Source organism: Onychostruthus taczanowskii, unplaced genomic scaffold (genome assembly GCF_017590055.1).
Source record: "Onychostruthus taczanowskii isolate IOZ18803 unplaced genomic scaffold, ASM1759005v1 scaffold24, whole genome shotgun sequence".
NCBI classification, from domain to species: Eukaryota; Metazoa; Chordata; class Aves; order Passeriformes; family Passeridae; genus Onychostruthus; species Onychostruthus taczanowskii.
In genome coordinates, this window is record NW_024499684.1 from 55,611 (window position 1) to 81,678 (window position 26,068).

The 26,068-nt window shown below is 38.2% G+C and overlaps 2 protein-coding genes across 6 annotated transcripts in view; one reads left to right on the forward strand and one right to left on the reverse strand.

Annotated features, from left to right (window-relative positions):
- Positions 1-13,196, forward strand: part of HPS3 (HPS3 biogenesis of lysosomal organelles complex 2 subunit 1) — a 25,925-nt gene extending 12,729 nt beyond the window's left edge. For 4 of the 5 annotated variants that reach the window (XM_041405645.1, XM_041405647.1, XM_041405646.1 and 1 more), the window contains exons 12-17: positions 1,198-1,383; positions 2,536-2,724; positions 3,266-3,373; positions 3,725-3,931; positions 5,242-5,332; positions 6,463-9,489. In XM_041405645.1, coding sequence (XP_041261579.1) covers positions 1,198-1,383; positions 2,536-2,724; positions 3,266-3,373; positions 3,725-3,931; positions 5,242-5,332; positions 6,463-6,590 — 909 coding nt within the window. In that variant the 3' untranslated portion in view covers positions 6,591-9,489. Of the gene's footprint in view, positions 1-1,197; positions 1,384-2,535; positions 2,725-3,265; positions 3,374-3,724; positions 3,932-5,241; positions 5,333-6,462; positions 9,490-13,072 lie in introns of those variants that run through there. The other variant, XR_005952775.1, reaches the window with a different exon arrangement.
- On the reverse strand, positions 8,274-25,627 carry LOC121336478 (ceruloplasmin). Its single transcript, XM_041405644.1, has 19 exons — positions 25,369-25,627; positions 23,496-23,740; positions 22,355-22,567; positions 21,670-21,843; positions 20,837-21,091; positions 19,475-19,640; positions 18,381-18,520; positions 17,686-17,826; positions 17,367-17,578; positions 16,721-16,871; positions 14,897-15,109; positions 14,382-14,589; positions 13,060-13,199; positions 12,466-12,594; positions 11,795-11,901; positions 10,881-11,097; positions 10,101-10,240; positions 9,529-9,691; positions 8,274-8,457 (listed from the first exon to the last, which is right to left on the reverse strand). Exons 1-19 carry the CDS (start codon positions 25,521-25,523, stop codon positions 8,387-8,389), a joined length of 3,240 nt encoding a protein of 1,079 aa, XP_041261578.1. The 5' UTR covers positions 25,524-25,627; the 3' UTR covers positions 8,274-8,386.
- Between the last annotated feature and the right edge of the window lie 441 nt (positions 25,628-26,068).

Consider the following 26,068-nt stretch of genomic DNA (forward strand, 5'->3'; position numbering starts at 1 on the left):
TAAAGTTTCTGAATACAGTTTCACATTTTATGTGGAATCAAAGCACTTAACTCTTATTAAGACCAGATCAGAACCTACTTCAGAGCTATCAAAGTAAGAATTCATCATCATTGGGGGCAAAAATGTTAGTGGAGCTGTCTCTGCCACAGATGTTCACATTGTGTGAGACCAGTCTGTAAATTACTTCTTGTTGAGTTTGATCAAGACTGTGGAATATTAAAAGGTGATAGAGTTTGAAACAGAGACTTTTTCTTGTAGTGGAATATTGGGAGTCTAAACATTTTTGAAATAAATGGATAGCTGATTCAAAGTTAGATATCGTGCTTTGGTGGAAAAAGTCCTGCAGAGTTTTTAAAGGTGGCTGGTTTTGAGTTGCAGGGTTGGAACTGTGAGGAGCTGTTTCAAAAATTATATTCAGTACCACCTGCTTTTGCAGCACGATCAAGTGAAATTGCCATGTTGTGAGCAAACACATTGCATGGATGTTATTTTGAGAATAAGGTGGCTTAGGCTTGAGTGGTTTTGGTTGGATTTTCTTTCTTTCTAATCTGATCTGTTAAATATGTTCTATTGCTCTTCACCTTTAAAAAAGCATTTTATTTCAAAGTAGGAAAAAACCACTTTCAGAAAGCTAAACTTAGTATTTCTTCTAGGTCTGCCTTATATGTCTTGTGTAATTAATTTAATTTACTTAGGCATTATTTTTCCACTGTCTTTAAAATAGGAATAATATATTATACTTATCTTCATAAGCACTCATATAACTCAAAATAGCTTCTTGTTGCACAAAGTGAAGCACATTTTGATCATTGTTTCAGGGGTATTTTCAAAATAAAAATCACACTTCTGCAAAGTAGCCTCTTGAAAAGTCAGCCAGTGATTTTCCAAACCCCTCTGTATATCAAATGTCTTGGATTACTTAGTGAAATCCAGTTTATGTGCACACTAACTCCATCTTTCAACTGCATATTACTTTCACTGCTTAGGCACAAGGCCTGTTTTTCAGGAGTCGCTGCTCCAGAATGTGGTTTGGATCTCTGTCTCTGGAGAGCTACTCTATGAATTGCAGAAAGGATTTGCTTTCTTCCCTGACTACTTCCATCTAAATTTCACTGCCTGAGGAAATACTGAGTTTGCTGAGTAGAATAATCTGTATATTGACTTCTTTACCTGATTTATGTCTATTTATGTTTGTAGACAACACTTGCTTGCGGCTTCATTGGGCAGCCACGGCTCCTGCAGCAGCGTAAGGAAGGAATTGTTATGCCAACTGAGTTTGCTGTTCACCTGAAGGAGATGCAGCCTGGTTTACTGGTGGCTGCCACTGTGGCTTTACATGAGAACAGTAAAATTGAACTAGAAGAAGCAGATACCTTTTTCAAGGTTGGCCTGTGATCATGGTTTTGCTTCTATTTTTTTCATAGTGACATTGTTGTGGGAAAGAAAAGCAGCCTCAATTGCTCCTTCACTCACATTTCAGCATTTCTTCAGAAAAAGCAAGATGAGGGGTGGAGATAGTCTAGTCTTGATAGATGGTTACAGAGTCAGAAACTGGACCTGCTGGAATGAAATACTGGTTAAGTGAAGCAAAAGAAAGCAAAGGAAATAACCCATTAAGTTCTTTGCTTTTAACCTGTCATTTGAATGGAAAATACCCTGATCTCAGAACGCTTTCACTGGTTTCCTAGTAACTGAGCTTCCTAAGGCCATGGAAATGTAACAGAATTTAGATAAATTAATTCCATAATCTCCTTTTGAAGAAATCTTCAGAATTAAAACATTATTCTAAAGAATCTGGCTTAAATACATAACAGATATATAATGTTCTGATGATCTGTATAAATTGGTGAAAGAAAAGTACGTGTCTGCAGTTTATAGGAAGAAATACTAATAGTTTTTCTAGTGTCCCTGACGTTTTCTTTCTTTCAGCTGGGACAGACATTTTTTTCTTTTATCTACAATGAACAGCAACACTTGGGTTGAAACATGTTCTTCAATGTACGTGTGTTGCAGTCTTACCTGTCACTGTGAAAGACCTGTATCAAAAAAAGCAAGTCATGAAGTTCCAATTAGAACAAGTCTTGTCATTTAAAACCATTTGGAAACCAAGTAAAAATTCTTTTTGCTAGCACAGCAGATCTTAAAACATCTTCCTTGTGGGTCATACCATGATACCCAGCTGAACTACACAGCAGATCGTATCATATAGAGACAAAACACTTATTTGTCTATCAGCATCTGTAAAAACTCTCCTCATTAGCAGTCTGTAAATACTTGCTGACAGTTATACTGACATTTCTAGCTGTAGAGTAAATCTTGAAGAAGAAATCAAATCTGTTGGTCAGAATTGATTACCTTAAAATCACCTGATGAACTTTTTACTTTGCATAGGAGTGTATTACGTAGAATCACAAAAATGAAATCAAAATTCTGCTTCTAGTAAAAGTGAAAAACTGTTCCTCCTGTCTTTTCTAACTTTTTCTACTGATAATCACCATAGTCTAACTTGATGTCTTTTATTATATTTGTTCTTAGATGCTGTGTAGTAGCAGTGAAAACACTGTTCCCCAGCTCTTGGTGGATTTCTGGGAAGCTCTTCTTGTAGTGTCCTCTCAGGAAAAAATACTTCAGGAGCTGCTATTGAGGGTTACTTCTCAATATGTTTGGAGAATATCAGAGAAGCAACTTCCTGAGACTAAGCCATTGAAAACAACAGAGGATCTAGTAAGTTGTAAACCACACGAAGGAAGTTTTAGGACTGCGCTATTCCTCCACAATCTATCCAAGTACCATCCTTAGTATTTTAATTCTAGACGGTTTATCTCTTAAAAGGAGCAAGACTGAAATAAAATAAGGTGATGTGCAGTTACAAATTAGTATTTCTGTCTTTGGCCAGTCTTGCTCCTTGGGGATGTTTGCAAATATATTCCAACAGGAGTCAGCTCTGCATAGAAATAAGGGTTAAAATGAAACAGTTAGAATTTGTCAGGTGGATTATTTACAATTTTATAAAGCTAACTAAATGAGGAAATCTTGTGAATGATGAATTATAAAGAATTATGAACAGGAAAGCTAAAATACAGAACTAAATAGAAGTTTCCAGTTTATTTGTTATTAAATTGCATGAACCAGGAATGAAGGGGTAGGTGCTCTTCTAAATTATGCTATTTGAGATTAAAATTTTCTTTAGTCGCAATGAGTTTCATATGGAACTGTCACTAACAGAAATGTTTATTTTACTGCAACTTAATTCTGTCTTGTATAGATAAATTCCTGTAGTCATTTCGGGTTGATTGTCCCATGGGTAGCTTCCATAATGTCAGTGGGATGTTCATCTGACAAAGATTACCATGAAGATATCTCAAGACTACAGGTATGAAACGTGCTACATCTTACTGCTTTATATCTTAGATCCATTCTGCAAATATTCGTGTTTGTGTGAACAACTTTCTTCAGCAGACTCCCCTTCTTCCCCCCTAAGCCATCCAAGTCAAAATAAAAGGTTGACTGAAATGATGGAAGAAGAAAATACTGAAGAGTTCTGTTAATAACAGTATTTACATTTGCATCTACTCTAAACTCGCTTTCCCAGTTTTCAGCAATATTTATTAAAGGAAGTATTATTTCAGGATTATTCCAACAAGTAAGGGCTTTTTTTCTAAGGTTATGTGTAGCATTTTTGGCCATGTTTGTCCTAAACCCAAGCAATACTTCTTGTCTTCAGTCTCTTTTGTGCGGTCAGTCAATCAATATAGCTTCAGCTCTGCCTGTTTTGGAGCCCCTGGCAGAGGCTGACGACGTCGGCCTCACCGTCCGTGTTCTCTGCAACACCCGTCTGGGCAAGTATGAGGAAGCCATTGACCAGCTGCTCACAAGGTGTCCTGATGCAGCTGTGTTCTACGCTCAGCATGAGCTGAAAGGTGACAATCAGGTGGGCTACTTTCAGTACAGTTGTTCACTATCATTTGGGGTTTTTCCCAAACTGAAATGCTGTGTGTACAGGTGGACTCTGGATGGATCACGTAGCCTAGCTTTGAGGCAAAGTAAATTGCTTAGCTTCCACCTCTTCCTTGGTGTTTTAATTTCTTAACTCAGTCCCCAGTAATTGTAATGGAATATTTTTTCCTCCAGTTTCTTTTGCCACTTACCCTATTCATTGTGGTAAACGTAAAGCATAGTCTTTTAAATGGCAGAGTTCTTCAGAATAAAGAATAATATGTTCTTTTTCTGTTGTAAATGAAAAGCTATCTAGTTTCTCACTAACTGACTATGTTCTGAATTGTTTGTCAAGGTGTATATTGTGAAATCTTAGTAATAAGCTAACTGACAAAAGAACATGGTCCCTTGAATAAAATTGCACTTAAATATGTTCTTCCTGTGTTCTAGTGACACCTTCTGACCTTCTAGCCATCAGAATGGTGCCAGTACACTAGCAGAAAGATTATGTCTTTGTGTCCCATTTTCCCATTAGGCCTCTGTACACTTCTAGTGTTGGAACTGATTTTATTGTAGTGTTCCAGGACTACAGGAGTTTATTTCCACTTCCCAGCACAGCAGCTCAATTAATTGCACGGAGCTCTGCTGACCAGGGTCAGGAAATGTGGTCTCTGTCAGACAGATGTACTAGAACTCTATTCAGAACCAGATTTGAGCTTTTTATTCAGGTCTGAAAATAGTTTCTGTGATTTGTTCTCGCTTTAGAGTGGAATGTGAGGTTGCAGTACTGCATCTGAACACAAGTGAAAGAAAATAGTTACCAGTTTTAAAGGAGGAAAGAAATCCTTTTCCTTTTCTCTATTCTTATCTACAAAATTGTGCACAAAGCCTAATTTACTACTACAGCTGTTGGAATGAGACAGACCACATCAGGAGTCAGAGCAGTGCTCTTCACCACTTTCAATCAAGCTGTTTTGAGAGAAAAAACAATTCTCTGACTGCATTGGTATTGCTAATTAGGTGGCTGTTTTTGTCTTCTAAACTTTTTTCTATACAGATATGAGGGACGCTCTATAAAGATTTTTGGGCAGAAAAAAAGTTACACTGAAGATTGAAAAGCAAAACGTATGCAAAATCACTGCATTTCAAAGCATGATATAAAATAAACAAATTATTGAGTTCATAATAACTGACCTGTATTGGTACACATCTGAGCTTAGTTCAGGTTATTTTTAGCAGGTCTTTCATACTCTTAATTTCAGTCCTTGCTTATTTATACGTTTGATGTTGGGTTTTGTGGATTAGGCTCTGTGGTGGAACAAGCTGCTTCCTGAACTTTGCAAGAGAACTAGACTTACTGGAAATGGCTGCCCTGTTCTTATTTCTTCACTCAAAGGTAAATCAATTGGTTGTAACTCAACTCCAGAAGGCTTTGTTCATCAGCTAATATTGTTAATAACTGTTCAGACTAAGGACTATTGAGATGATAATTTGAAAAAAAATAAGGGGCTCTTTTTCTTCAGTTAAAGCTATTGCAGTTTAGCAACCTTTTTGGTCATTAGCACAGAATTCTGCAATGTAGGCAGTGTAGCTTCATAAAAATCAGGACATTAATTTTGTATTGAAAACAGGTATATTGTTGTAATCATACTCTTTCTGTATAGGTAAGGAATAGACACCATTAAAAAACCTACTAAAAAGAACTAATTGTGATTGGTTCTTTTCTAGGCTAAATGACTATATGGTTCTTAGGTAATAGGCTGTTAGTGATAATACAGAGGAGGCTTAAGTGTGTATTGATGATTAAGTCATAGACTAAAAAAAACAGTATGCTAATACTAGAAGTAGAGAAATCCACCTTAGTTCTGTAGTCCTATCATTACATGTTTGTAAGAAATTATAATATTGTGTATAGCTGAGGGGCCAGTGTGATTGTTTTGACAAATTAGGAATATTAAATAAAGCACATATATTGTACAAAGAACGCCATTGGAATGCCTGAGAAAAACAGCATTGTGGGATTGCATTCTGCAGCACAGTTCTTACAAAGTTCTAGTTTCGGGTGCCAGCAGTTTTTCTTTGGATTTATTTTCATGCAGTAACTGTGTTGTAATTGCATAAAGAACATAACATTACACAGCTTGGTCTGAGATGCTTCTTGCAAAGCATCCAGTTTTACAGATAGTGTTGAATGAGGGTACTAATAAGATTTCTAGGGCTTGCTTTGCATTTCATACAAAACTTGTGAAATACTAGATCAGACTTCATTGATGTTAGTGCCATGTGTAAACCCAATATGTCAAGGTAGAGGCTTGTTTTTGGTTGAAGTCATAATTTCAGTTTCCTTTTTAGATTTCCCATAGTTGTGTTTGCACACAAATGGCTATGTCTCAAATGTTATTCCAGTTGCAATATTTAAATAATTTGATGACTTTAATTAATAATTACATTGTTAATGCTTTGGGTTTTTTTCTTTGTTCTAAACTCAAAATACCTAAACTATATTTTCTCCCCTGCTCTGAGCAGAAACTTTATCAATTGTTGCAAGGGAACTGGAGCTAAGGGATTTCCTCAGTCTTCTACCAGAAGATGGAACTGCAGCATTTTTTCTGCCACATCTTCTTCACTGCAGCCAGAGGAAGCTGCTGACCTAAAACAATGACCTGTGGACCTGCTGTGCACTCAACTACAATGTGCTGTAATGAAAAAGTAAATGAAACAAGCAGTAGAACTCCTTATAAGGTACTGCAGGCCTCCCTTCACATACATCTTGTGATGTCAGCTGCTAAAGGGCAGCTGTTACTGAGGCAAGGCATCTGTTTTGAAGCTAATTCTGGTGCCTAAGCAGCTAGGAAATACAGACTCTACAGTACAACTGAACGCACAGTGTTCACTGAAAGTGAAGTAGAAAGTCAGTCTTCAGTCTTTGTTAGTTGGATCACTGACTTAGGGAGGAATTCAGGCTCAGGTATGTGTCAGCTGTACAAGTGAAAGTGAGTACCTTACTCTTCCAAGCGCAATTGGGCCCAACTGACTTGATATTGCAACACAGACATTTCCTTGAATTTCTTCTAGGGTTTTTGGTAAGCATCTCAGGTGTTTGTGCATGTGTGTACTGATGTTTGTCTGTCTTGTGAGCAGAAAGCACCTTTCTGCTCCTTCAGAGCTGGAATTCAGTCATAATAAGCAGTCACAATGTTTATAACGTCCTTATGAATGTAGTTTGTGGTTTTTGACAATTACCAAAAATACGACGACTCCCATGATCCCATAACCATCTAAACCATCTAAAGGCCTAATTAGCTGACAGTGACTCTATAAAAATGTTTTCACTGGAGTTGCAATGTTATTTAAACCTGTAGAAGTCAGTCAGAAGAGACTATCTATATTTCAGCTAAAATACGTTAACAAAAAAAAAAGATAAATCAAAAGTAGTTTAACTTACTCACATAGCATTCCTGCTACAGGTAAAATGAATTATCTGATTTACTGATAGGTATTATGCTGTTTCAGTGTAACCTTTAAAAAAGACTAAAGCAATTTAGGCTTGTTAAAGAGAAGCAATTTCATTCTTGCAGGCATAAAGCCTAGATGTCTTGCTTTCCTTGCCTGTCCCATACATCTTTCCTTCTCATTTGGCACAGATCTAACATGAGGAGTTGGGTTATTGAAACACAACCATATTGCTCTTACTGTTTTCATTTTTGAGTAGCATCAGCCATGCTCTAACACTGATGCTTCCACCTGTCAGGAAGCTTTCCTTCACCAAGAGCTGCAACAGCAAAATGATTCCACTGCAGGAGTTGTCAGAGCAAAGCTTTTCAAATTTTTACCAAATTTTGGCCTTCACTGTCTGCATTTCATCAGGCTTATTTCAGCCTAATTTTGCGTTGGAATTATTTTCATAACAGAAAACCAAATCTTTTAAATGCATATTCTTGAGAGGTACTACTGATAAAATTGTAAAGTAATTCAATAGAAATAATATAACTATTTTTTTAACTGCTCATTTATACAATACTATATATCTTTTCAGTGTGAACCTGTGGATAAAGTGATAACCAAATTCCTGTTTTCTAAGCATTTACTACAGACATGCTAGTAAAATGTGGCAGTATGATGACTGATACCCCAAATTTTGATGTTACTCAGGGTTATTTGCAAACTTAAAAAAAAAGTACATTTCATTAGTTCTTCATGTTCCTCAGCTGCTAAAAAACATGCAGTAGCCATCACCTAGAATATGTTTCATTTGCAAGATACTATTTTCATTTACAGAAACACATTTATAAGCTGTAACATCCATTCATCTGTCTTAGTCTGTGGTTCTTTTCTCAGCCATGGCCACTATGTGAAATCTTCCAAACTGTGTAGAGATGAGTGGTCCAGAAGAATATTTTCCAAGAAATTAAGGTAGACTTAGGAGGATCGCTGTGTTAAAATGCTTTCATCATTCTTGAGTGCCTGGCATGCCTTTACGCTTGAACTGATTGAATAATCTTGGGAACAGAGACTGTTTGTCTAGAAGGAGAAAAATAGCTTTATTGTACATTTCATCAAAAGAATAGTCTGTGCATGCGGCCAGTAGAGTCCAAAATGAGCACAGAGGATCCAAGTACGTTCTGGACATTGTGAGTTAGATTTAAAAACAACTTTAAGATGCAATGAAGGTTACATTTTAATGCAGTCTAGATGGTTAATAATAAAAAATGCGATGTACTGCTGATCCAAGTTGAAAGTCTGTTTTTGCATGTCTTTCTGTGTACTCTTAAATTAGCCTTGTTATTGTCTGGACATCTGGTATAACACTCTGTAAATCAGTTTTAGTGTTTATAAAATTGAATTAGGTTCTGTTTCATATTCCAGTGCTTTATCAAATAGAATTAGATTTTTTGTTTAACACTGCATTCTGTATTTTTTAGTATAGCTAAAATGTAAATTGTATAGTTGTATATATATATATACATACATCACATATTTTGAATTATTTCTACTGTTCTGTTTCTCTCAATACCTGTTATGCTCTGTCTTTTGAATACTGAAAAATGTTGGTTTTAAAATTGTATTAACTTTTTAGAAATAAGAACTTTTCTTCAAAATTCAAGATTTTTCACTGGTGGTATTGCAAGTGCAAGGTAATAGTGTCCATAAAGCTACAACATGCCCTTGAGAAAGTAAACACTATTTTAGTTTTTCAGTACTTCAGCTGTATGGGGATCATGAATTCAGCTGTATTTATCAGCTGTGCTTGTTTTCAACAAAGATTGAAATGAAGTCTCGATCACTACTGACACTTCTTGGGTACAGAAATACTCTGCCTCATGAAGAATTCGTTTTAAATAAAAAAAATCTGTCACTTAGATTTCATGGATGGTAAGTTGAAGGAATAGTTAGTTATCATCCAGTCCTTTAATTGCTTCATTTTCCTGAGCAGTGCTGAGGGAAGCGTGACCAGATTGCCTGCTACATCTTGACTTCTAGACATGGAATATTGCTGGGTGCCTAAACTGGTTCAAAGTGTGCTGGACTGTCTGTGAGCCCCATTGTGCATCCTAAAACATAACAGACATTACTAAGCTGGGTGGCTCTTACCTTCCTTTGGGAGCACAGTGTAGGTCGCTTCCATGCCTGCGTGGATGTGGTCAGTAACGTGACAGTGTAACAGCCAGGTTCCAGGGTTCTGTGGGGTCATTTCCACAGTTTGGGATGTCCCAGGGAACAGGTCAAAGACATCTGCCCGGTAAATCCCTGTTTGCTTCAAGACAAAAAGAAGCAACAGTTAAACTGTGTTAAACACATTTTCTGTGTATCATTTCTACTGAAGCATCATTTTGTACATCCACTTCATGCTCCAAAGTTTTATAAACTAGCAACTAAGTGGAAATGAAGGAAAACTATAGCTTTTGTCTTACCACAGCCACGAAAAATTCACAGCTATCTTGTTGAAGTAACTTCTGAGGTTACTAGTGAGTGAATGCTACTGGCAGATATTCTCTGGTTCTTGTATGTTGATCAAATACAGGTTTGAGGCATAAAACCCTTATGGTCGAAGTACAAGCCCTGCTTAATATTGCAAGATGACTTTTCACCATAGATAACAGTCCTTGATACTTTACTTACCTCATTCTTAACACAGCAAGAAATAAGTGAAAAAGACCTGATACCTTGTAGTCAAAGCTGTGGCCATGGAAGTGTACTGTGTGAATGTCTATCTCATTGCCCATTCCCATCAGATACCAGCTGACATTATCTCCAACATGCATAGTCAGGCCATGCAGATTTCCAAACACCTTTCCATTAATGGCTAAAAAGAAGGAAAGTAAGACAGAGAAAACAAATAAGATTTTGTGTATTTTGTATTGTTATCTCTAATATAATAGCCATTGAAAGATTTGAAAGCCAATGCCAAACAAAAGTAATGGTTTTGGATGGTACGTGATGAATGGTTGTGTTTATATTCCACATTAAACTAGAAATAAAGACAAAATTTCTTTGCTGTACATTATTGCTAATATTGCAATTTTAAAAGAGCTGTGGGAATTGCAGATCTTTTTTTAAAGATCTGAAATTCCTGTCAATCTTTGTAAAAGAATAGGCTTTACAAAGACATGCTTTCAGGATGCACATAGCCCTTCCAAAATATCCAGAGCAGTTGCTTACTGACATCAAATCAGAACTTCAAATTTCATTTTTATTCTTTCTGTACTAAAACTTCAACGTGAGAATATTCCATGGGGGTTTTGTTGTTGTTAAAGGCTTTTTAACTTGTGAAAAAAATGTCATTCACTGGCATGAGCAGTGTTTTCAAACAGTTTGAGTAAAGCTTTTCAGGCCTTCTGTCCTGGAATTCAAAGGGCTGAGAAAGTTGAATTTATATGTGCTACTTTCAAATACATATTTTTGTAAAACTCACAGAGCTATATGAACTAAATTGGGAAACATACCATGCATTTTATTACTTTCAAGGAATCCCTCTTCCTCTTTGTCAACAAGGTGTGGGTTGGTAGAATACGTTTTAATGTTTTCATCCAAGTACCATGACTCATTTTCATCAAAAACCATAAAGAGAAGAGCAAACTGAACTTTCTTTTTAGTATGGAATGATGGCAGGTAATGTCTATGACACACAATAAGTGTGCCTATTAATCCGCTGTAAGTGTCCTGAAATGACAAATGAAAACTCACAGATTTGTAAGATGTAATTAAACAGAAGTACTTTTAATGGCATAAAGGAATCCTTTTACTATCTTCACAGCTGTCAGTATCTGGGAAGAAGGACAGCCAGTGTCAAACAAAGTTAATTCTCTGCTGTTATATGCTACCCTGGAATCAAGTTCAATGAAGACTATGTCATTTTCATCTCTTGTTATAAGCATTTCTTCCATATTAATTTACTGCTCTTTTTTCAAACTATTTTTATAATTTTGAGCTTGATTTCCATTCAAAATATACTTCTTGACACTATTTGTATTTGTTGAGACAGTGGCAAGAATATTTTCATTTCCATAAAAATACTATGTTAAGCTAATTCATGCTTGGTAAAAAATGACAGAGTTGTATTTCACAGTTGCATTTTAGTTTTCCCACAAGTGGCTGATTAGATATTGAGCCAGCTATAAAGTGTTAGCTTCTCACATTAGGGAATGTGAGAAGATCTATACCAAAAGCAAAACCATGAATGTCTAGCATTGAATTTTTGCCCTGATGTTCTTGCAACTTGCCTTCAAGAAACATATAAATTGGAAGGTATTGTAATAGAGGAAATAACTTGGCAGAGAAAGCAGAAAGAGTTTCAAACTCATCTCCTTTGACTATATCTATGTTGGAGACACAAACAAAACTGATATCAATAATGTACCTTAACAATGTCCACTGTTGAATGGTATGCCCATGCAATACAATGTGAATCTCCTCTCCCAGGACTAGATCTCTCTGGGATTTTCCAGACATATATTTTTGTATCACCTGAATTAAATAAGTATCAATTAATTTTTGAAGTTTTCAGTGTGCTGGCCTACAGATGGTCATCATGAAGCACATGTTATTTCCATTTACAGCTGGTATTTGTCTTGGGAGTTCCCCTTCCCATTTACTGCTCTGGCTAGCTGATGGCCCCTTCTGCAGATCCCTGATTCTTCTTGACAATGGTTTTGGGTGTGTGAGCGTGTCTGCACTGTCCAGTTCACCATACTTAACAGTTGATTGTATATTTTGTACAGATCACAGAGGAAATTGAGAAGTAATAGCATAAGCTATGCTTTCCCAATGGAGGCAAATCTGTTTGCTTTCATGAAAGGTGCAGCCACATTGTGTCAAAAAATTACTGATAAGTCAAGGACTAGGATACACAGCAATAATTAGGAGGGGCATTTGAACTGTAGAAATATTTGTCATAATCAGCATCAAAAATTTAAGAATTTGAGGCAAGATGAACAAAAATTATGTTTTTTCCTGCTGTCTGGAAGCCTGCTAAATCTTTCCAGACATCTTGATGTTACCTGCTGGAAATAAAAAAGGGTGGTTTGATACCTGGGTTAGTTACAGCAACAACAGAACTGTCTGTTTTCACTCCATGGGCATGGATAGAATAAGGTCTTGATGCTAAGTTCTTAAAAACTATTATAATTTTATCTCCAATATTTGACACAAGCAGTGGCCCTGTTGGATTGAAAAGAAAGATTAACTTGGTTTTACAAAACATCAGAACACTCATAGAGCCAGCTTGTTGTGTTCAAATTCACAGCATTAACTTATAAGTCAGATGCAAACTGGATAATGTTCACTATGACATGCCAACTTGAGATGTTAAAGTTAGGCCTCTACGTCTCAAGTTCTGAGCACCTACTGAAGTCAGTTTGGATGTTGCTGCCCAGTTTTATGCTGACTTAGAATCTCTGACCAAGCAGCAAACCAAAAGTTTTTTTTTTTTTTCGCTTGTAGAGCAAGCAATGTTATCTTGCAGGGAAAGCACTACAGTAAAAGTAGCAGTTCCAAGTAGGTTTTCCATTTAGATTGAGGGAATTTTTTGTGGGTAGAACTGTACTCAATATTATTCAAATAGTATCTTTTGATTTGCGTGACTGCATTTTTTTTCATTTTCAAAACTGAACATGATGTCTTTACCTTGAATTTCCAGGTGCTGCTGCTCCTTTGCTCTGTTTTTGGGAGTACTGAAAGTCTGATCGGTGTACTCACGATATACTACCTTTTTGTACTTTGAGCCAATGAATTTGTCATCTTTATTTAAAAATGGATTGCCAGGGCTGCCAAAAGAAGAAAGAAATGCATTCCTTCATGTACTTTAGAACATCTTTTGCAGGTATTGCAATTAACTATCAAGCAAGAATCTGGCTCAAAAGAAGAAGTAATCTCATAAACTGAAAGAGTAATCTCATAAACTGCTAGTATCTTCAACATGAAAACACTCTTGTTAAGGTGGGAGGTTCCCCTTTAGGAGGTTTAGAACCCTACTATAAATAGATCAAGTCTATGGTACTTGGAAAAAATGCTGACTGTTTGGCCTGGCAAATGCAGCAGATTGCACGAAGACACACAGCAACTTGCACAAACAGCCTTTGGCAACTTCAGTGTACGTCTGAAATGAAGCCTAAAACTTGTAAAGCTGAAGTGCCTTGCTGACATTAAATGGGAGGGATTCTCTGTTGAGATCATGGGGGCAGGACACAATATGGGGGGGGGGGAAAGTCTGGTAACAGCATAGTCCATATTACTTGTGCTTAGAATTACATCAGAGTCCACTGGTACACAGGGCAAGGAAATGTACTATCAACGGAGGAAAAAAGAAAATACAATTAAGTTAATATCAAAATAGAGTTATAATCTGCTACTCAAGTTATTCAGGTGGAACACAGAAATTAATCATTCTTGTTTAGCCTTTGCTGCTAATTGGCATGAATTAGTTTATCCAATCAGTTCTCTCTCACTGAGATTCAAATACTGGAAATAAAACACCAAGACAACGAGCTTCATAGTAAGTGAATTCAATCATGAACATATCTTGTGTAAGCTCATGAAATTGAGAGGGGTCAAAAAGGACTTACTTAGACTACAAATAAACATGAGACAAAGACCTTGTTTATCGGGACATAGTCATCATAGATAAGATGACAATGAATATTTTAAGCTTTCCGCATCAAAGACTACCAACATCAGTAAATAACAAATGCACATGCATTATCCAGGATCCATTAAAATCTACACCTGTCCCACAGAAGATCTGTGTGATTTCTCAACCATTGTGCTGTCTGGCTCAGTTACATGGCAGCACTGCTGGGGAAGGAGAAATTCAAGTAAGCCCAAAATATATTTGTGAAAAGAAAGTGTGTCTAGAAATGTCTGGAAGAGGAAAAGGTTCAGAGAGAAGCAACAGGAGTTGTTCCTTTGCTTTTTTTGCATTTTTTTCCCCTGTGTGTATTCCGAAGTACCTTTCCTTATGGTATTGATGCCGCTCGAATTCCCATGTCCTGTTAGGAGAATAGTCCCATTCAACTTCCACTGCAGCAATGTAGTAAATCTTTTCATGCAAATACATAGACAAATCTACATTCCACGAGTGGCATTTTTTCACTTTGTAGTTCTGTTTCATGCCCCCAGTGTAGTGGTCTGCTGTCAGGCAGGACACTTCAAATACTCCTAGGGGTCATATAAGAAACAAAGACTTGAGGAGACTGTGACACAGGTTATTGCTCATATAAGGTCCAAAATCTTTGAGCAGTATGGCTACTTGTAGTAATAAAATTCAGCATACAGAGGAGCTAGGAAAATCAAGAATTTAGCATTAAGAACATATGTTCTTACAGTTTGCTGCCCTTCAAACACACCTGTACACAGTTTTAGCACCAGGATCAATATACCAACTACTTAAAGCTTGTCTCTGCACAAAGCATTCATAGGTAACAGTTTCTGCATTAGTAACAGGATTTTTAAATAAGACATTTACCTTCAGAATCAGGCTTCATAATAGCTGTAAGAACTGTATGTGGAAATAGATTTGCTGTATCCCTTCTTGTTCCTTTAGTTACAAATGTGTTTTCTGAGAAGTATATCCCATGGACATCAACTTCTGAACCCAAGCCCATCAAATGCCAGGAAACAACGCTTCCTTTACACATCTCAAGACCAGGCTGGTTTCCATACATATAACCATTAATGGCTGTAGATTTGAGAAAGCAAAAGCCACCTTGGTTAGTATATTACTTAATTCTGCAATAGAGATTAATTAATAAACACTTCAGATGTAATGTCATGTCTTAGACTGACAGAAATATCAATGATAAAACACTTTATCACATCAAGAAAACTAAGGAATCAATTCAAGCAAAACAACTTTTAAACCCCAGTGTTTAAAAATAATTTCCAGCTGTTTCCCTTTTCAATATCCACAGCACATATTGCTACCTTGGCCAACTGGAAATTTCCCTGCTTTCTACTTGTCACGTATACAGGATGCATAAAAAATCCTGTTTTGTATCTAGCAACACCCTCCAGGTGTACAGTGAAGGCAATCAGGAGGGTTTTTTTAGTTTGAGTTACTAACCCTTTCTAGATAGTCCTTTGCAAAACTTTCAAATCGTGGGCTTCTCAGGTACCACTCAATGCTCAGTACCAAGAGTCTGTAAACAGGGATGGTCCTGAAGGGAAATTTTTTCAAAATGCATAAAACAAATATGCTTAAAAATTAGTACTTACTGGCAGAGTTAGGGCCTGAGGGTAAAAACGTCTTTTTCACATGAAACTTGGAAAACATTTGTGCAGTACTAAAACACAAACAGTGTGAAACTCAGTTCTGCCCTATTAAAGAAGCAAAGAGCCATTCTGAGGCAAAGTTCAGCTGGCAGATGGAGGGAGGGGACCCCTGCCCTCTGCTCAGCGCTGCTGAGGCCACACCTGCAGGGCTGTGCTGAGTTCTGGGCTCCCCAGTGTGGAAGACATGAACACACTGGAGAGAGGGCAACAAAGGGCCATGAGGATGATGAAGGGACAAGAAAGCATTTCTTCCTGCAGGGAAAGGCTGAGGGAGCTGTGATAACCCTTCAGCCTGAAGAAGGGGCAGCTTGGGGGATCTCACCCACCTGTACAAACACCTTCAGAGAAAGTGCCAAGAGGATGGAGCCAGGCTCTTCCCAGTGGTACCCAGTCATAGGGACAGAAGCCCTGCTGACACTAACAGACACCAAGTGACACACAGGAGGCTCCCTACAAATGTCAGGAAGCACTGTGAGGCTGACCAAGCACTGGCAGAGGCTGCCCAGAGAGATGGTGGAGTCTCCATCCTTGGAGGTGTTCAAAAGTCATCAGGACATGGTCTTGAGCAAGTGGCTCTGGGTGGCCCTACTCGAGCAGGCTGTTGGAACAGGTGACCTCCAGAGGTCCCATCCCACCTCAACTTCTCTGTAACTCTCTGAAAAACTTCCTTTCAGCTACACCATCTGCAAAGCAGAGGTCAGTTTCGTCTTGCTGGCTGGTTGCACTCATAGTGGTTGCATACAGGCTGAAGACCTAACTCCTCCTTCTCTCTGCTCAAAGTTGTACGTAACCATGCTAAATCCTCAACTGCCATGCAACACATTGAACAGCCGACATTATACTTTGAACTACCACATTTGGTTGAAACTGAATTGCACTGAAATATTTGGGGTTTTTTTCCACTGGAAAGTAATGAAATGTCTCTGCACTATACAGCTTTCCTGCCCCAAACATGAAACAATTAAAGTAAAAACCTTACTGCAGAAATTAATATTTCACTAACTAATAGCTTTCTTACAGTGCATTTTGTTAGATTCTTGGAAGTCTTCATCATCTTTGTCAATTTTATCAGGACTTAGTGTAAACATCAAAATATTATCATCCAAATACCAGCTCAGATTTTCATCAAATACTGTGGCAAGTAGAAAAAACTCCATGTTCACATTTTTCTGTTGAGAATAAATAGAAGGGAAAATAAAAATGAATGAGCAGAAAATGTCAGGGGACAAAAATCCTATGTTGTAATAATTTATCAATACAAGACACAAAATAGAGTAAATGCATACATTGATACTTCATTCTTATGATCTCCAAGATCTGTAATTGCTGTATCTGGTAACTAAGTATCTACAAATGTTCATTCTATCAGCAGGGACCACCTCTGGAAACGAGTTTGTATTTGATCTTTAAAATCTCTACATTTTCCTAGAGATTCTCATCATAGCTGATACTTGAATGCCAGCAGCTGCTCATGACAATGGTGTTTTCACATAGCAGTATCTGTCTGTCTGGAGCCAGATACTGGAAACCCACTTTCTTCATGTTGTTTATTCCCCTTAGGACATCGGTGAAACTGTGATGTGGAGAGGAGGTGGTGCAGTCTGGGAAGAGAAAGCAGATTCAGCTGTGACAATGCACGTTTCCATTTTTCTTCTTTGACTGACCTGTTTCCCAGAAGAAAGCAGAGCTCCTTTCCTGCACACTAGGAGAGGACCCACAAGGCCAGAACTGGTGTCTCTGACTGCATCCACAGCTGAGTAATAAAGCCAGGTTAAACAGTCTGGGTCTTGCTCTGTGGGACCCACATCTTCTGGCACATCCCATTCATATGTAAATGTGGTGCCGGGATTCACGTGAGAGGCTGGAGATTCGGCACCTATTACAGAAATCAGCATTGAGAATTCTGCCAAGCGCACATTCTTTCTTTTCTCGCCTGTACCACGCGGGCAGGTGGGAGGGCGGCTGCTCGGGGCTGCGGCTCACCCGCGGGCGCGGTGCCGAAGCGCGCCCCGGCCCCGCTCCTGCGGTAGCTCACGCCGTGCGGCTGGATGCTGAACGGGCGGCTGGCGTTGTTCCGGAAGGTCACCCTGATGCGCTCACCCACTTCAGCCCTGATCACAGGTCCTGGAAAAGCGTACACGGTCTAATTAGGGGATATTTCTATTAAATGGTCACCACGAATTTATGGCATTCAGTGGCTGGCTGCTTTTTCCCTTGCGTGAGGAATGCCCCTGGGCCCCTGTGGCCGCAGACCGGGTCCCTGGCACACGGCCTGAATCGCACAACAGCCCAGCAGCAACCAATCCCTGTTCACATGGAGGCCCAGTGACTTTCAGGATAGTTTCCTCCCTTTGGAAAGGGATTTACAGACATTAGCACCAACCCATGCCAGGAGCAGCAAGGTTGTCAATAGAACTAGATCTGCCTAGCCTGGCCTTGTAATTAAGAGCCTGACCTTTGGAGACCATGGCATGCTCCTACAGGGAAGCTGGATACCATGACAGTGTTGCATTCAAGAGCTTCATAACACCCTGGGGGAAACCACAGGCACTAGCGACTGCTGGAGGCAGGGAGAGCTAAGGGCTTCTCCTTGGAGGGCAGGGCACTGCTCACTAACCAGTGGAAGTGACTATTTACTCTCATAAATCTTTGACATGAAAAAATTTTGACTCTCTTACCTAGGAGTCCAAGGTGTGCTTCCTCTGCAAGCCTTTTTTTATATTCAGTGAAAGACCCATCTGTGTATTCTTTGTACATTGCTTTTTTGTAGGAGCCACCAATCCTTGTCTCACTTTGTTCAAAAAATATGTGAGATTCACTGTGTAAAAGAAATTGCAATAGATACAAACGTTTCAAATCAAAATGCTCAGTTGTAAAAAAGCAGTCAGACCTCAACCCTGTTTTCAGAGCTATGGCATGCTGAGTTTGTCTTTTGGGTTTCTTTCCAGTGGTTTGGTCACACACTTACATGCAGTGATGGAGAAGATGTGCAGGAATCCATTAACCTTCACTATCTTCTCATTAAGAAAAATCCACTGTGCTGAGCTGCCCCTTACAAAGCCAGTATGCTTAGAGGCTCTTTAACAATGATTTCTAGTCAACATTTCATAAACTTGAATTTACTCTTCTTCTAATTAGAAGGCACAAAAATTCAACAGGAGCAGATACGAATACCAAGAATATGTAACATCTATATACAAAGTGAGAGGACTCAGTCAACACTTCTACTCTTTAAGAAAGGACCTTTCAGTGTTTTCCAAGCACTATTCAAACATTGAACTGTGCCTCATTGCTTGCGGAAGAGCAAGCAGATGAAAAACTTGAGGAATCAATGTATTCAGCATATCCAGGTCTTAAATATGTAAACACAGTGTGAAGAGCAAAGCTATCTCATGCAATCTGTTTCCTAGATGAGATATGGTTAGCATGAATTTCATCATCTAAGGCAATGGTCACGATCTCCTGATTTGTTCCCTAACTCAGAATAATCAACCATCTTGAATAATCGGGAGTCACAGCCTATACATGACATAACAATTAATCTTAATCCCAGTGAAATGACTAACATAGCAGCAAAATTTAAGGAAAGATTACAAGGAAAACAAATGACCTAATTTGGTCTGATATTTATTCTAGCACTAATATTTAATCACAGATGAGGACAATGAGCAATTATGCTTAAAAATCAGCTCTACCATATGGCTTACCTTAATTAGCATGCTTAAATCAATTCTTCTTGGAAAATAAAACTTCTTTAATTAGAGGTATTTACCTGTCAACAATTAATTCTTGTCCTGTAAAATGGTTCACTGCAGATGGGCCATAATTCCAGATGATCTCTTCAGCAGCAAGGAAGTACTGTCTTATCTTTGTACTCTCACTGTGACCTGGTGTGGATTTCTTACAATCTTCTACTTTAAAAAGGGCCTGCATACCACCTGGGAAAAAAGAGGTAGAGAAACCTAGGGAGAGGGAACTGCATTTTGTTATCTCTTTCCCTGCGTCCAACAGCTCTTCTGTTGTCTGGAGAATTCCCACACCATTGATGGATATGCAAATCACAAAGTGGAAGATAAATGCTATAAAAGGAGGTGTGCCAGCTGAGCTAGGATATAGAAACACAGCCGTGGTATCCACAGCAGGCAGACAGGTGTGGTAAAGGGCGTTCTGCTCGTGAAGCTGCGGCTGGCATGGTAGAGAAGATTAGGGTAGAGTGGACACAGTGCTGTCCGTGAGCCATCAGCCAAGGAAGGATGTTACCAGACTGACTATTCTCTATCTAAATATAATCAGCAACTTACTTGTGGAACTCCCAAGTCTGCATCCTAAGGGAAGCAGTTGGTAAATCTGCTTGCTGGAGACACAATATAGTGAAGAGAGCCCTTTTACCACTATAAATCAGGCCAATTTGTGGGGTTTAAGTCTTGGCCAGAATGCCTCAGCCATATCAGGATATTGCTTGATCTGATAAAGCTTGGAACCTCTGTGTAATTGAATCTGTAGGTTACACACTTCTTTTTATTTTGGAGTTTTCAAATCATGGAGAATGATTTTCAGTTCCATGTTCTTTCCCACTTCTGTGACAAATGACTTCTCTCACTTACATTCAAAAGCCTGGAATTAGCTTCTAAGTATTTAATATGGCTGTTACAACCGAAAATACAGGATAATACAGGAAAGATAAATGAACACCTCTGCTTATTCATGAATGCACTCTCCAGAACTTGTATTTCTCAACAGCCAAGTTAGCCTGCCTGTTCTGTGCCCTTTGTCAAAGATGGAATAAGGCCCATCTTTTTTGTTGTCAAACAGAAAATTGTGGTTAGTTATCTCCAGCAGGAGGCAAATGACATGCTGGTTTTTTTGCCCAAAGGCAAGGCTTGCAAAAATGCAGCTGGGCTAATTGCTGCCAGCTGCTGCTGATGTCCACTGGAGAAAAGAATCCCTTGATTCTCATGGCTACAGGTTCAAACACATCTAATGCACTTGTAGGCATTTCAATTACTCTGAGAGGTTTTTTACCTAGAGGAGAATACTGCCTGGCATATCACCAGGTCAAGAGCCCTGCAAAAGTGACTCAGTAAACTCTTAACTCAAGCTAAAAAAATTCTGATCACTGAAATTTATACTGTACCTTCAATGTGGTCATTCACTTGGCAGCTGAGCAGCCATTCCCCAGGGCTCCTTGGTACCATGACAGCATCAATGAATGTGGCTGGGAAGAGGCTGATGGTATCAACTCGATGATGTCTTTCTATTAAAGTCTGTCCATGAAAGTAGGCTGAATGGATATCAGCTTCATTACCCATGCCAAAAAGATGCCATTTTATCTTATCTTCCACACACATTGTGAGGTTTGGGAGGTATCCATACATGTACCCATTGATTGCTAAAAGAAATGTTATTTTTACAGTTAACTTCACAGACCTTAGGATGTTTCCTTCAAATGCAGGTATCATACAACCAATTTATCTATTCTTCAAAATAGAAAGAGTTTCAAAAGACAGCTCCACACTTTTGAAAATCACTGCCAGTATCAGACACATGCTTCCTCTACATAGATATGATTCTGGAATACATGCTGGAGCCAGAGGTATCTTATTTGTTTACACTAACAGTAAGAACTGTTTTTCTAAACTATGAAATTATAGTACAGAGCTCAGGACTGAGAAGCAGAACAAAGTAACACAACTGTGTTTAGAATGCCTGGGAAAATTACACTGGCAAAGAGCTTCTTGGCCCTAAGAATTTTATATCACAGCTCCAAAGATTTGATTGTACAATGCTTGCCATCACTTTTTAATTTTTTAATTTTTATTTAAAAGAATCTGTCTTAATCCTCTAAGAAAAATCCCTGATTAAAAAAAAAAAAAAAGAATTCTACAATTCATCTTTAAAAGAGACAAGACAGAAAAATATTACTTCACGAGATCAGTGACAAACAACATTTATATAATGTTCTCTCACAGTGCATTTTATTGCTTTCCTGGAAGTCCTCATCATCTTTGTCCACTTTGGAAGGCTCAAAACAATATGTTCTGATATTGTCCTCGAGATACCAACTGAGATTTTCATCCACCACAGAAAACATAAGGATAAATTCAGCATCAAAGTGTTGATCAGCGTCCCTATTCATTGTATCTGAAAAATAAAGCGGTATATTCAAAATCTTTGGTAACTTTGATATTAATTTTTTTTGTCAGTTTTGACTCTAGTCTCAGTAGGGTTGGACCCTTTTTACTTCATATTTTGACACTTTTCTTGAGTGTGACTGTATACATAAACTTACAGACACACTTAAGAAACAAAAAATCCCCTTTGATAGATTCTATAAAATTACTGAAAATAAATAGTGCATATTAATCTCTTTCCTACATAAGTATTTATGATTCCTTGCACATTGCTAGCATAGCACATCTCATTCATACAGATTTGTGAACAAAGTATTCTGCAAATTATATTCATTCTCATACACAAAATCAAACTACTTCCTACACTATTGAAGGCAGCTGATTGAGAAGACCAAAACCAGTTATTTCAAAATCAATTGTAATCTTCTCCTCTTCCAGGAAGTAATTTCACTGATATTAATCAATGATAATTATCAATCACCTTGCATATGTATTTATTTACTCATTTATTTATGGTTTACCTTTCCTGCAAATTATTAAAGGCCCAACAAGCCCTGAGGCAACATCTCTTGGAGCATCTATGTGGGAGTGGTAAGCCCTGGTTATGCAGTCTGCATCTGCTTTAGCTGGACCTTGATCTTCTGTCACATCCCATGTGTAAGTGTACTGGCCTCCAGGCTCCACAGCATCATCTTGCTTTTGCAAATCTTTGGTAGTGTCAGGATAAAAAGCTCCTGAAGAATTCCACACAATCAACATTAGCACAACACTTTCACAAGAGGGTGTTAGGATAGCACCTGCCATGCTGAAAGTTGACTACATGCTGCAGCAAAATGGACTGAACATCTGAATACAGGTTAAAAATCCACAACTTTTAAATCAGATGAGTAGATGTTTTCTTTCTCTTTGGGAATCTTTACATTTGCTTTTGAGGTCCATAGGAGTACTTCGATTAATGGCCCATTAATGTTAGTCCTTAATTTATTCAGAGGGGACTATGTGCTTCTTGCAAAAAGATAACAATTCAAATTTTGTAAAACATTTGTTAAATATCAATCTTGGAAACTGTTCTAAAAAATTGCATATGCCCTGAAGGAATATAGGTGTTACTGGAATGATAGCAACAGAAAAAAATTCTGAAAAGTGTACATACTGCTACATAATCACTGTTTTGATCTGACAGAGTGCATCTATATCAAGGCACATACTAATTGTAATGAAAACAAATTACTAAGCAATATCTGTTTACCCATTTTAAGAAATTCTTATGTATCTTATATACCATATACATAAATTTAGTGTTAAGAATTTGGAGCAGTACATTATTACTGTTAACAATGTCTTCCTCACAGCATCACATTTTTATATATCCTTCATACCTGAATCTCTTATACCTTTATACCCTTATTTCGGTTGAAACACAAATGTTCTTATTTCAGGTAAAATGTTGGTCTAAAATTTCCTCCTTCAAAAATTCCACTTTTGTCTTTGTATTCTACTCTTGAAAAATTACCCAACTTAGCTCCTATTTTAAATTGATTGTGTCCCAGTTTAAATCTCTTTTTACTTGACCAGTCTTCTCTCTGATGGAAGAATACCACTTACATTCAGAGGGACGATTATCTTTTGATAAATTCTGGTCCAGAATGGAATCAAGCTTACCTTCATTTTCTTTTGTGTATCTTACACCATGTGGATGCAGTGTGTAGTTTCTGGAAGCAAAGTTTTTCAAGTGAATAGTAATGGAATCTCCAACTTCTCCCTTAATTATAGGACCTAAAAAACCCAGCCAGGAAGGTTTCTCAACTATCACGTCATATAAATGATTGGTATACTGAATGTAGATAGCCTTCTTGTAAGTGTTTCCTATCCTGTGTGGTCCTCTTTTGAGAAAGACTTCAGCCTGCCTGTAAAGAAAATACACAAATGCATCAGCCTCGTGGTTTTTAATTAATAGTCTCAAATAAAGACCAGGTCTCTGCACTGCTGTGCGCAACTACATGCAAGCCTTGTGGTGAAATAAATTAATACTGCCCAAAAATGCAAAGCATTTTCTACAAGGTGGAGTATTGTTTGAGCACATGGGGAAGGAACTGTAGAAGAAGGTGCCTTGGCAAGTGCAGGTCTGAAGTGTAATTCAAATGCAAGTCCAGAGCTCCACTTGGAGAGGAAAGGCTCAGTTACTATAATTCTGAGTGCATGAGGCTCTTGAGCTGCAGCCTAAATCAAACATGTATGGTATGGCTCTTCCTGGACCATTTAAACAGCTACCATTTCGTTGCAGATTATTCCTTCTGCACTGTGTTTTTCCCTGCTCCTATCAGCATCAATCTCTACGCAAGTACACCCTCAAAAAGCATCCAGGAGGAGAAGGGGAATCAGAGAAGCAGAAACTGAAAAGTAGAATGCAAGGGACTGGCTCCATTGCAGGCATACAACCACTGAAAACCTGAAATTAATGTAGCATGCTGCACGTCACCACAGACCAGGGGAAAGCAGTGAAAGTGCAGTGAACAGCAGTGGTTTGTTGTATTATAACACAGCTCTGCAATCCTCGGACAGGATGCCCTGTTTCCACCCCCGATCAGAATAACTAGCCTGTTGAATCCCTGGCGATGTCTTACACCTCACGAAGTGTGTGAGTGGAAAAAATGAAAAGCTAACTGCTTAATCTCACACCTGATTGAGTGGCAGGTTATGGCTGAGGCTCTTACTACAGAAAACAAACCACAGGAAATCTTGTAATCCCTCATCCACAGACTAAATGAGAACTGCATTTTTGAGATTTCTGATTTTCTAATTTCCGATTTCTCTCATCATTGTTTTTGCTTTGATATAGTCCTATGTAATTTTAAAGGCACTGAAAAAAAGAGAAGAAAGGAACAATTTTCTTCTCTCAAATATTTTTCTGATGCCTTTTATATCCAGATTTTCTCTATTGATTATTCAGACCTCCAGAATTCTTCCCCCCTCCTCACCCTACGTATCTTCAGCCTACTTACTGCTCTCACTCTGCTCAGGACCCTTTTTGCCTTGTAACAAGCAACGCAGCTCCTCCACTGTGGGTGGAAGTACCCAGCTGTGCTTCTGCACCAGTGAAAACCATCCCTGCTGACAATGAATAACTAAAAAGAAAACCTGTGCTCAGTAGGAAAGTTTTAAATTTATAATTTGTTTTTAAATTTGTCAATTCTGCATTTAAAAACAAAAATCATTTCTTCAGCACTAGCACCTGAGACATTCAAAATTAAACACCATTAGACATTCAGGCTCTTATTCTAGTCTCTACTTAATAAATATTTCATTACAACAAATTCACACTCTCCTGCATATTCAAATACTTTGAATTAGCAGAACATTGGAATGCAATTCTCAAGCAAGCCAGGAAAAAAAAATCAGAATTCCCTTATATGTTTGACAGAAAATCCACTGACACCAACATTAATTTCACTGCCTTCACCAGGTTTTCAGCCCTGGTGTCTAAACCAGATGAAGTCGTCAAATAAAACTCAACCAGTGACATTGCTTTACTCACTCTTCTTCTGCAAAAAGCTGTCCAGAGATGGCACTGACATTGCCAGGTGCATAGTTCCAGGCAGTCTCTGTGATGCCAATATAGTACTCCCGGTTCACTGCCCCAGCGTGACAACAGCAAGAAACCAGCAGGCAGATTAGGAGGAATAGCTTCATTTTGCATTCATGGACCTTGTGGAAAACATGAAATAAAAACACATAACAGGCACATGCAATTTCCTTTTATATGTTCCTATCTCTCCTACTCTCCACATCCTTACCTACCCCTCCCTGCTCCTGTTTGCTTTTGTGGAAACAATAAAAGCAATTGCACAATGTCTGTGTGTCAAGAGCAAACAAAAGATTCTGGTAACTTCATCAGTTCAGAAAAGCAAAGAAATTTTTTCTATTTCTGCCAACATACAATCACACAAAATAGCATTCAGATTGCCTTGGAGTGCAAACTTTGCCACTGAAGTGAAAGCAGATTTAAATGGATTTACAGATTTAAGCTTCATTACATTCTTCACTATCTTCATCGCTCTCTCTACAGCTTGTTTACTACTGAGAAAATAATCCTATGATATGTGGCAGAAGAACACAATGAAAAATTCTAGGTGAAAATTCTATGTTTCTGTTCTGCATCGACGCAGGGAGCCCAGGCTGTGCCTACACCACCAGCCTGGTGTGGCACAAGCAGCAAAGGGAGGACTGAGGTCACT

Coding starts and splice junctions, on each gene's coding strand:
- LOC121336478 (XM_041405644.1), bottom strand. CDS start 25,523: ATGAAGCTATTCCTCCTAATCTGCCTGCTGGTTTCTTGCTGTTGTCAC. Junction 17,827..18,380: donor AGCACACCTTGGACTCCTAG/GTAAGAGAGTCA, acceptor ACGCTTTTCCAG/GACCTGTGATCAGGGCTGAA. Junction 13,200..14,381: donor CATCAATACCATAAGGAAAG/GTACTTCGGAAT, acceptor TTCTTTTGGCAG/CCCTGGCAATCCATTTTTAA.